The sequence below is a fragment of the Anthonomus grandis genome, chromosome 20 (assembly GCF_022605725.1).
Source record: "Anthonomus grandis grandis chromosome 20, icAntGran1.3, whole genome shotgun sequence".
In the NCBI taxonomy this organism is placed as follows: domain Eukaryota; kingdom Metazoa; phylum Arthropoda; class Insecta; order Coleoptera; family Curculionidae; genus Anthonomus; species Anthonomus grandis.
In genome coordinates, this window is record NC_065565.1 from 6,984,858 (window position 1) to 6,997,360 (window position 12,503).

The following is a 12,503-nucleotide window of genomic DNA, read 5'->3' on the forward strand; positions in this document are numbered from 1 at the left end:
ACACATCTCGTGAGAGTCAAGTACTCCTGGCAAAGGGGCACCTTGCACATAATTATTAAAATTGAAAAAATTATAGTTTTTGAGAAAAATTGAAATTTCGGTTTTTTACAATTAACATGTACTTTTTTAGATCGAAAATTTTGCATAACTTTTTTGTTATTAAAGATAGAGCTTTCATTTAAAAACTGTCAAGTACTCCTTGAAAAGAAGCACCTTGCACCTAATTATCAAAATTGAGAAAATTATGGTTTTTGAGAAAAATCGAAATTTCGGTTTTTTACAATTATCATGTACTTTTTTAAATCGAAAATTTTGCATAACTTTTTTGTTATTAAAGATAGAGCTTTCATTTAAAAACTGCCAAGTAGTCCTGGCAAAGAGGCACCTTGCACATAATTATCAAAATTAAAAAAATTATAGTTTTTGAGAAAAATCGAAATTTCGGTTTTTTACAATTAACATGTACTTTTTTAGATCGAAAATTTTGCATAACTTTTTTGTTATTAAAGATAGAGCTTTCATTTAAAAACTGCCAAGTAGTCCTAGCAAAGGGGCACCTTGCACATAATTATCAAAATTGAAAAAATTATAGTTTTTGAGAAAAATCGAAATTTCGGTTTTTTACAATTAACATGTACTTTTTTAGATCGAAAATTTTGCATAACTTTTCTGTTATTAAAGATAGAGCTTTCATTTAAAAACTGTCATATACTCCTGGCAAAGGGGCACCTTGCACATAATTATTAAAATTGAAAAAATTATAGTTTTTGAGAAAAATTGAAATTTCGGTTTTTTACAATTAACATGTACTTTTTTAGATCGAAAATTTTGCATAACTTTTTTGTTATTAAAGATAGAGCTTTCATTTAAAAACTGCCAAGTGGTCCTGGCAAAGGGGCACCTTGTACGTAATTATCAAAAACTGAAAAGATTATAGTTTTTGAGAAAAATCGAAATTTCGGTTTTTTTACGATTAACATGTACTTTTTAGATCGAAAATTTTGCATAACTTTTCTGTTATTAAAGATAGAGCTTTCATTTAAAAACTGTCAAGTACTCCTGGCAAAGGGGCACCTTGCACATAATTATTAAAATTGAAAAAATTATAGTTTTTGAGAAAAATTGAAATTTCGGTTTTTTACAATTAACATGTACTTTTTTAGATCGAAAATTTTGCATAACTTTTTTGTTATTAAAGATAGAGCTTTCATTTAAAAACTGTCAAGTACTCCTTGAAAAGAAGCACCTTGCACCTAATTATCAAAATTGAGAAAATTATGGTTTTTGAGAAAAATCGAAATTTCGGTTTTTTACAATTATCATGTACTTTTTTAAATCGAAAATTTTGCATAACTTTTTTGTTATTAAAGATAGAGCTTTCATTTAAAAACTGCCAAGTAGTCCTGGCAAAGGGGCACCTTGCACATAATTATCAAAATTAAAAAATTTATAGTTTTTGAGAACAATTGAAATTTCGGTTTTTTACTATTACCATGTACTTTATTAGATCGAAAACTTGGAGCCCATCTTTGGCCTCAAAAACGAGGTCGAAAAAATACTCGATTTCTTAGTTCTGCTCGGATTTCGTTATAACCCGGTATTTTCGTGATTTACTTAATGAGAACAATCCGCTGGTATAGTTGTAATAATGGAAAGGAGGGAGTATATAATTTCTTACTGAAAAACAGTGTGGGGTGGGTGGGGGGGATAAGGGTTGACTCACTCGTTCACATCTGACCGAACCTTTTATCCTTCAGCTCTCTCTGCATCGACCAGGACCAACTTTTAAAATGACCGAAACAGTGGTGGGGGACGTATATCGAGACATGCAGCACACTTTGTCATGGATCGTCTCTTTTATGGGCTCATTATTCGGTCGAACCTGATACCTTAGAGAATGTTAGTGGTCGCTTTCTTTACCTACTTGATCAAGGACAACGTAGAGAGCAAACAGGCGGTTTTGATAGAAAATCTACTGGAGATGATTCTGGATTTCCAGCTGGACCAGAGCTGCTTGGTGCGGAACTCCTGAACAGTTTGCCAGGGTACAAATTCAGTCCCTTTCAAGTTACCGCAGCAGTGAGGATCAATTTGCTATTCAGTCAAGAGGATCCACGTCTAAGGAGATCCTCGATCCAGTTATTAGGAGATCTGGCAACATCCCTTGGCCAGGAGACCAATTTGGAGGCGTTCAAGGATCGAGTGAGATCCAAGGGAACCTCATCACTTTACTCTTGCATCTATGCGCTCCAGACGTGTATGTTGTCAAGGTATAACTTTTTTGGATCATTTTACTCACTTAACTCATGCATTGACCCCATTTAGGCCTGTAAAAGTACGATCCAGAAGGTCGGCCCTTATCTGGATTGTCCGGAGGTGAACCGCATGATCCAGGAGTGTTTGGGCGACGAGACCGACTTGATGTTCACGGATTTTATTAAGGAGTTAATTAAACGCATGGTAAGTAAATGGCAGCACCTTAAATGTAATATTAATGCAGTTTTTCTGTGATATATTTTGAATTTAATTGGGGATTTATGGAATCAAATGTATCAAGGTCAATTGGGGGGTCAAATCGAGCACGAATTAGTTTAGTGGTCGTGTCTAAGGTTCAGGGTTATGTGATGGTAAAACTAATTAACTCTTTAAGAAGAAAATTTAAACTTCCCTGTCTTCAAGGAGTTTAGTGTGAGGGAATGTCTTATAACTTTAGTTCTAGTGGATCGATTTGCTTGACTTTACCCTTAAAAGCTTCGGAAGAACATTCCGCAACATTTGAGGGGGGGAACGAGTTAATTCGGTCCAGTAGAACTAACTTTATCGAGAAATTTACAAAAAATCTTTTCCAAAAAGGCTCATTTTGTAAAATGTCTTATAACTTCACTTCTACTGAACCGAGTTGCTTGACTTTACCCTTAAAAGATTCAGCAAAACGGTAGCTTTCAATTAAAATTAAATAAAACGACATGTTTTAGGCCAAGGACATGCAGGACCTGTTTCCAATATTCGTGATGACGAATGTGTCTTACCTGAAGAGCCAGTGGACCAGCATAAGGGCCAATGCCGCCCTTGTCACCGGTTTGTTCTACGCCGAACTACTACCCGAGAATAAACCGAAAGTTTCACTGGAAACTGTCTGTGATAAACTGAACAGACTGATGCAAGACGAGTCAGAAGAAGTTAGGATTAAGGCAAGTCAAGCTATATCGTGTTTGTTTTTATAAGTATTTATTTTCAATTTTTACAAAGGGGCACCTTGTACGTAATAATAAAAAGCTAAAAAAATTGTAGTTTTTGAAAAAAATCGAAATTTCGGTTTTTTACCATTAACATGTACTTTATTATATCGTAAATTTTGCATAACTTTTTTGGTATTAAAGATAGAACCTTTATTTAAAAACTGTCAAGTACTCCTTGCAAAGGGGCACCTTGTACGTAATAATAAAAAACCAAAAAAATTGTATTTTTTGAAAAAAATCGAAATTTCGGTTTTTTACCATTAACATGTACTTTATAAGATCGTAAATTTTGCATAACTTTTTTGTTATTAAAGATAGAGCCTTCATTTAAAAACTGTTAAGTACTCCTTGCAAAGGGGCACCTTGTACGTAATAATAAAAAACCAAAAAAATTGTAGTTTTTAAAAAAAAATCGAAATTTCGGTTTTTTACCATTAACATGTACTTTATAAGATCGTAAATTTTGCATAACTTTTTTGTTATTAAAGATAGAGCCTTCATTTAAAAACTCTCAAGTACTCTTTGCAAAGGGGCACCTTGTACGTAATAATAAAAAACCAAAAAAAATGTAGTTTTTGAAAAAAATTGAAATTTCGGTTTATTACCATTAACATGTACTTTATTATATCGTAAATTTTGCATAACTTTTTTGGTATTAAAGATAGAGCTTTTATTTAAAAACTGTCAAGTACTCCTTGCTAAGGGGCACCTTGTACGTAATAATAAAAAACCAAAAAAATTGTAGTTTTTGAAAAAAAATCGAAATTTCGGTTTTTTACCATTAACATGTACTTTATAAGATCGTAAATTTTGCATAACTTTTTTGTTATTAAAGATAGAGCTTTCATTTAAAAACTGTCAAGTACTCCTTGCAAAGGGGCACCTTGTACGTAATAATAAAAAACCAAAAAAATTGTAGTTTTTGAAAAAAATTGAAATTTCGGTTTTTTACCATTAACATGTACTTTATTATATCGTAAATTTTGCATAACTTTTTTGGTATTAAAGATAGAGCCTTCATTTAAAAACTGTCAAGTGCTCCTTGCAAAGGGGCACCTTGTACTCAATAATAAAAAACCAAAAAAATTGTAGTTTTTGAAAAAAATCGAAATTTCGGTTTTTTACCATTAACATGTACTTTATAAGATCGTAAATATTGCATAACTTTTTTATTATTAAAGATAGAGCTTTCATTTAAAAACTGTCAAATACTCCTTGCAAGGGGGCACCTTGTACGTAATAATAAAAAATTAAAAAAAGTGTAGTTTTTGAAAAAAATCGAAATTTCGGTTTTTTACCATTAACATGTACTTTATTATATCGTAAATTTTGTATAACTTTTTTGTTATTAAAGATAGAGCTTTCATTTAAAAACTGTCAAGTACTCCTAGCAAAGGGGCACCTTGTCCGTAATAATAAAAAATTAAAAAAAGTGTAGTTTTTGAAAAAAATCGAAATTTCGGTTTTTTACCATTAACATGTACTTTATTATATCGTAAATTTTGCATAACTTTTTTGTTATTAAAGATAGAGCTTTCATTTAAAAACTGTCAAGTACTCCTAGCAAAGGGGCACCTTGTTCGTAATAATAAAAAATTAAAAAAAGTGTAGTTTTTGAAAAAAATCGAAATTTCGGTTTTTTACCATTAACATGTACTTTATAAGATCGTAAATTTTGCATAACTTTTTTATTATTAAAGATAGAGCTTTCATTTAAAAACTGTCAAATACTCCTTGCAAGGGGGCACCTTGTACGTAATAATAAAAAACCAAAAAAATTGTAGTTTTTGAAAAAAATCGAAATTTCGGTTTTTTACCATTAACATGTACTTTATTATATCGTAAATTTTGCATAACTTTTTTGTTATTAAAGATAGAGCCTTCATTTAAAAACTGTCAAGTACTCCTAGCAAAGGGGCACCTTGTCCGTAATAATAAAAAACTAAAAAAATTGTAGTTTTTAAAAAAAAATCGAAATTTCGGTTTTTTACCATTAACATGTACTTTATTATATCGTAAATTTTGCATAACTTTTTTGTTATTAAAGATAGAGCCTTCATTTAAAAACTGTCAAGTACTCCTTGCAAAGGGGCACCTTGCACGTAATAATAAAAAACTAAAAAAATTGTAGTTTTTAAAAAAAAATCGAAATTTCGGTTTTTTACCATTAACATGTACTTTATTATATCGTAAATTTTGCATAACTTTTTTGTTATTAAAGATAGAGCTTTCATTTAAAAACTGTCAAGTACTCTTTGCAAAGGGGCACCTTGCACGTAATAATAAAAAACCAAAAAAATTGTAGTTTTTTAAAAAAATCGAAATTTCGGTTTTTTACAATTAACATGTACTTTATTATATCGTAAATTTTGCATAACTTTTTTGTTATTAAAGATAGAGCTTTCATTTAAAAACTGTCAAGTACTCCTTGCAAAGGGGCACCTTGCACGTAATAATAAAAAACCAAAAAAATTGTAGTTTTTTAAAAAAATCGAAATTTCGGTTTTTTACCATTAACATGTACTTTATTATATCGTAAATTTTGCATAACTTTTTTGTTATTAAAGATAGAGCTTTCATTTAAAAACTGTCAAGTACTCTTTGCAAAGGGGCACCTTGCACGTAATAATAAAAAACCAAAAAAATTGTAGTTTTTTAAAAAAATCGAAATTTCGGTTTTTTACAATTAACATGTACTTTATTATATCGTAAATTTTGCATAACTTTTTTGTTATTAAAGATAGAGCTTTCATTTAAAAACTGTCAAGTACTCCTTGCAAAGGGGCACCTTGCACGTAATAATAAAAAACCAAAAAAATTGTAGTTTTTTAAAAAAATCGAAATTTCGGTTTTTTACCATTAACATGTACTTTATTATATCGTAAATTTTGCATAACTTTTTTGTTATTAAAGATAGAGCTTTCATTTAAAAACTGTCAAGTACTCTTTGCAAAGGGGCACCTTGCACGTAATAATAAAAAACCAAAAAAATTGTAGTTTTTTAAAAAAATCGAAATTTCGGTTTTTTACAATTAACATGTACTTTATTATATCGTAAATTTTGCATAACTTTTTTGTTATTAAAGATAGAGCTTTCATTTAAAAACTGTCAAGTACTCCTTGCAAAGGGGCACCTTGCACGTAATAATAAAAAACCAAAAAAATTGTAGTTTTTTAAAAAAATCGAAATTTCGGTTTTTTACAATTAACATGTACTTTATTATATCGTAAATTTTGCATAACTTTTTTGTTATTAAAGATAGAGCTTTCATTTAAAAACTGTCAAGTACTCCTTGCAAAGGGGCACCTTGTACTCAATAATAAAAAACCAAAAAAATTGTAGTTTTTAAAAAAAATCGAAATTTCGGTTTTTTACCATTAACATGTACTTTATTATATCGTAAATTTTGCATAACTTTTTTGGTATTAAAGATAGAGCCTTCATTTAAAAACTGTCAAGTACTCCTTGCAAAGGGACACCTTGTACTCAATAATAAAAAACCAAAAAAATTGTAGTTTTTAAAAAAAATCGAAATTTCTGTTTTTTACCACTAACATGTACTTTATTATATCGTAAATTTTGCATAACTTTTTTGTTATTAAAGATAGAGCTTTCATTTAAAAACTGTCAAGTACTCCTTGCAAAGAGGCACCTTGCACGTTATAATAAAAAACTAAAAAAATTGTAGTTTTTGAAAAAAATCGAAATTTCGGTTTTTTACTATTAACATGTACTTTATTAAATCGTAAATTTTGCATAACTTTTTTGTTATTAAAGATAGAGCTTTCATTTAAAAACTGTCAAGTACTCCTTGCAAAGGGGCACCTTGTACGTAATAATAAAAAACCAAAAAAATTGTAGTTTTTGAAAAAAATCGAAATTTCGGTTTTTTACCATTAACATGTACTTTATAAGATCGTAAATTTTGCATAACTTTTTTATTATTAAAGATAGAGCTTTTATTTAAAAACTGTCAAGTACTCCTTGCAAAGGGGCACCTTGTACGTAATAATACAAAACTAAAAAAATTGTAGTTTTTGAAAAAAATCGAAATTTCGGTTTTTTACCATTAACATGTACTTTATAAGATCGTAAATTTTGCATAACTTTTTTGTTATTAAAGATAGAGCTTTTATTTAAAAACTGTCAAGTACTCCTTGCAAAGGGGCACCTTGTACGTAATAATACAAAACTAAAAAAATTGTAGTTTTTGAAAAAAATCGAAATTTCGGTTTTTTACCATTAACATGTACTTTATTATATCGTAAATTTTGCATAACTTTTTTGTTATTAAAGATAGAGCTTTTATTTAAAAACTGTCAAGTACTCCTTGCAAAGGGGCACCTTGTACGTAATAATAAAAAACTAAAAAAATTGTAGTTTTTGAAAAAAATTGAAATTTCGGTTTTTTACCATTAACATGTACTTTATAAGATCGTAAATTTTGCATAACTTTTTTGTTATTAAAGATAGAGCTTTTATTTAAAAACTGTCAAGTACTCCTTGCAAAGGGGCACCTTGTACGTAATAATACAAAACTAAAAAAATTGTAGTTTTTGAAAAAAATCGAAATTTCGGTTTTTTACCATTAACATGTACTTTATTATATCGTAAATTTTGCATAACTTTTTTGTTATTAAAGATAGAGCCTTCATTTAAAAACTGTCAAGTACTCCTAGCAAAGGGGCACCTTATACGTAATAATAAAAAACCAAAAAAATTGTAGTTTTTGAAAAAAATCGAAATTTCGGTTTTTTACCATTAACATGTACTTTATTATATCGTAAATTTTGCATAACTTTTTTGTTAATAAAGATAGAGCCTTCATTTAAAAACTGTCAAGTACTCCTAGCAAAGGGGCACCTTATACGTAATAATAAAAAACCAAAAAAATTTTAGTTTTTGAAAAAAATCGAAATTTCGGTTTTTCACCATTAACATGTACTTTATTATATCGTAAATTTTGCATAACTTTTTTATTATTAAAGATAGAGCTTTTATTTAAAAACTGTCAAGTACTCCTTGCAAAGGGGCACCTTGTACGTAATAATAAAAAACTAAAAAAATTGTAGTTTTTGAAAAAAATTGAAATTTCGGTTTTTTACTATTAACATGTACTTTATAAGATCGTAAATTTTGCATAACTTTTTTGTTATTAAAGATAGAGCTTTTATTTAAAAACTGTCAAGTACTCCTTGCAAAGGGGCACCTTGTACGTAATAATACAAAACTAAAAAAATTGTAGTTTTTGAAAAAAATCGAAATTTCGGTTTTTTACCATTAACATGTACTTTATTATATCGTAAATTTTGCATAACTTTTTTGTTATTAAAGATAGAGCCTTCATTTAAAAACTGTCAAGTACTCCTAGCAAAGGGGCACCTTATACGTAATAATAAAAAACCAAAAAAATTGTAGTTTTTGAAAAAAATCGAAATTTCGGTTTTTTACCATTAACATGTACTTTATTATATCGTAAATTTTGCATAACTTTTTTGTTAATAAAGATAGAGCCTTCATTTAAAAACTGTCAAGTACTCCTAGCAAAGGGGCACCTTATACGTAATAATAAAAAACCAAAAAAATTTTAGTTTTTGAAAAAAATCGAAATTTCGGTTTTTCACCATTAACATGTACTTTATTATATCGTAAATTTTGCATAACTTTTTTGTTATTAAAGATAGAGCCTTCATTTAAAAACTGTCAAGTACTCCTAGCAAAGGGGCACCTTATACGTAATAATAAAAAACTAAAAAAATTGTAGTTTTTGAAAAAAATCGAAATTTCGGTTTTTTACCATTAACATGTACTTTATTATATCGTAAATTTTGCATAACTTTTTTGTTATTAAAGATAGAGCCTTCATTTAAAAACTGTCAAGTACTCCTTGCAAAGGGGCACCTTGCACGTAATAATAAAAAACTAAAAAAATTGTAGTTTTTGAAAAAAATCGAAATTTCGGTTTTTTACCATTAACATGTACTTTATTATATCGTAAATTTTGCATAACTTTTTTGTTAATAAAGATAGAGCCTTCATTTAAAAACTGTCAAGTACTCCTAGCAAAGGGGCACCTTATACGTAATAATAAAAAACCAAAAAAATTTTAGTTTTTGAAAAAAATCGAAATTTCGGTTTTTCACCATTAACATGTACTTTATTATATCGTAAATTTTGCATAACTTTTTTGTTATTAAAGATAGAGCCTTCATTTAAAAACTGTCAAGTACTCCTAGCAAAGGGGCACCTTATACGTAATAATAAAAAACTAAAAAAATTGTAGTTTTTGAAAAAAATCGAAATTTCGGTTTTTTACCATTAACATGTACTTTATTATATCGTAAATTTTGCATAACTTTTTTGTTATTAAAGATAGAGCCTTCATTTAAAAACTGTCAAGTACTCCTTGCAAAGGGGCACCTTGCACGTAATAATAAAAAACCAAAAAAATTGTAGTTTTTGAAAAAAATCGAAATCTCGGTTTTTTACCACTAACATGTACTTTATTATATCGTAAATTTTGCATAACTTTTTTGTTATTAAAGATAGAGCCTTCATTTAAAAACTGTTAAGTACTCCTTGCAAAGGGCCACTTGTACGTAATAATAAAAAACTAAAAAAAATGTAGTTTTTGAAAAAAATCAAAATTTCTGTTTTTTACCACTAACATGTACTTTATAAATTATTTTATTATTATTTAAATTATTATTATAAATTAAATGAAATTAAATTATTTTTATTATTTGGAGGAATCAGTACACCCTGATTCCCTGCCACATTTATTTACAGTAATTTTATAAATAGAAAAATTATGTACGAACAAAAAAAATATATATATTATTACACTGTATCTATCTTAAATTAACGCCTAGGTGTTCATAACACACCTGTGTGCGCTGTTGTTTCAAAAAAAACAACCCAAAACAGACAGACAAGACAAACAGACAAACAGACCCAACACTTATATATTTAAGGTGAAATAAAAATCCTGCAGTCTCCCTCCACTTATTTATTATTAAACATTCAGTTAATCAAAACTCCCGACATGTTTCAAAAAAGTTGGTTCTATTTTCCGAATTATAATAAACTTGCTTAACTAACCTTAAAACTATTGTGATAAATCCTGCTCTCGATTTTATATTTTTTGTCCTAGTTTTAAATGAAATATTTTTGTCCTTTTAGTCCTAAACACCTACGTCTCTCAACAATTGCATAACACTTGTTATTACATATTATATACAAGTATAAAAACTAACTATCCTACATTAGAAAACCGTGGCAAAATCTTGGTAATGGTTATGAACATACTTATTGCATTCCTTGCTAAATTTTGATTTATTTTTTAATTTTTTAAATTGCTAGGAATGTATAAATCACCTCTAGCCCTTGATCTTGTATTATGGATATGATTTATATGGTTTCTTATGTGAGTTTTAAAATGAATATATGTACATATTGTTGTAATGTATAATTTCCTTATATTAGTTGCTAATAAAAAACTAAAAAAATTGTAGTTTTTGAGAAAAATCGAAATTTCGATTTTTTACGATTAACATGTACTTTATAAGATTGAACATTTTGCATAACTTTTTTATTAGTACATGTTCCCTAGGTACTATTATGAGCTAGACAAGGATATTATTATTAAATTAAGTATACTTACCCCATATACTTTTGTAAGGAGAAAGAGGGGATAAATAAAATTTTCCTTTGTGATATTTAATAAGTACCATTTATTGTATTCAATAGACTGTTAGGAATAAAACGCTTTGAATCTTTATAGTTAAGTGGACATAAATAATAATAATAATAATATGATTTATAATAATAATAATAATAATAATAATAATAATAATAATAAAATATTAATAAACTTGATTTTGTTGTTTCTTTAAATAATAACCCAATTTTTCGTTCAAACTGGTACGACCGTCTCCGGTTTGATCGGTTGGTGGTACCAATGGTGTTGCCTTTGTTCGTTACGTTTCTGATTCTTCTTCTTCTTTCTCTCGTCCTCGGTGGTCGAGTGGTCATCTGTAAATTTTACAACATTAAAGAAGGAGAAGAAGAAGAAGTCAAATAATGATGGTACTCTAGAAGTACCATCAAATAGAAGCCTAAGTTGGGACAGAAGAAGACAGTTTAATGTACTAAGAAAATTTGACCTTGAAAGGTATTTTCAAGGTCACTTGAAGGTCGAATCAAGGTAAGTAGTTGTTAGAAAAATTGGTGCAAGTGAGTTTGATCTCGCAAAAATTTTCAAGGTCACTAGAAGGTCGAGACAAGGTAGGTAGTTCGTAGAATATAAGTGCAACTGAATATGACCTCGCGGATAATTTTCAAGGTCACTACAAGGTCGACACAAGGTGAGTAGTTGTTAGAAAAATTGATTCAAGGAAGTTTGACCTCGCGGATAATTCTCAAGGTCACTAGAAGGTCGAGACAAAGTAGGTAGATCGTAGAAAATAAGTGCAAGTGAATATGACCTCGCGGATAATTTTCAAGGTCACTACAAGGTCGACACAAGGTGAGTAGTTGTTAGAAAAATTGATTCAAGGGAGTTTGACCTCGCAGAAAATTTTCAAGGTCACTCGAAGGTCGAGACAAGTTAAGTAGATCGTAGAAAATAAGTGCAAGTGAATATGACCTCGCGGATAATTTTCAAGGTCACTACAAGGTCGACACAAGGTGAGTAGTTGTTAGAAAAATTGATTCAAGGGAGTTTGACCTCGCGGATAATTCTCAAGGTCACTAGAAGGTCGAGACAAAGTAGGTAGATCGTAGAAAATAAGTGCAAGTGAATATGACCTCGCGGATAATTTTCAAGGTCACTACAAGGTCGACACAAGGTGAGTAGTTGTTAGAAAAATTGATTCAAGGGAGTTTGACCTCGCGGATAATTCTCAAGGTCACTAGAAGGTCGAGACAAAGTAGGTAGATCGTAGAAAATAAGTGCAAGTGAATATGACCTCGCGGATAATTTTCAAGGTCACTACAAGGTCGACACAAGGTGAGTAGTTGTTAGAAAAATTGATTCAAGGGAGTTTGACCTCGCGGATAATTCTCAAGGTCACTAGAAGGTCGAGACAAGTTAAGTAGATCGTAGAAAATAAGTGCAAATGAATATGACCTCGCGGATAATTTTCAAGGTCACTACAAGGTCGACACAAGGTGAGTAGTTGTTAGAAAAATTGATTCAAGGGAGTTTGACCTCGCGGATAATTTTCAAGGTCACTAGAAGGTCGAGACAAAGTAGGTAGTTC

General features: G+C 29.4%; 1 protein-coding gene across 1 annotated transcript; it reads left to right on the forward strand.

The window, feature by feature from the left end:
- The first annotated feature begins 1,648 nt into the window (after nt 1–1,648).
- LOC126747953 (maestro heat-like repeat-containing protein family member 1) lies at nt 1,649–11,024 on the forward strand. Its single transcript, XM_050456933.1, has 4 exons — nt 1,649–1,662; nt 2,000–2,270; nt 2,326–2,460; nt 2,976–11,024. The coding sequence occupies exons 1-4, from the start codon at nt 1,649–1,651 to the stop codon at nt 3,222–3,224; spliced, it is 669 nt and encodes a 222-aa protein (XP_050312890.1). The 3' UTR covers nt 3,225–11,024.
- The last annotated feature ends 1,479 nt before the right edge of the window (nt 11,025–12,503 follow it).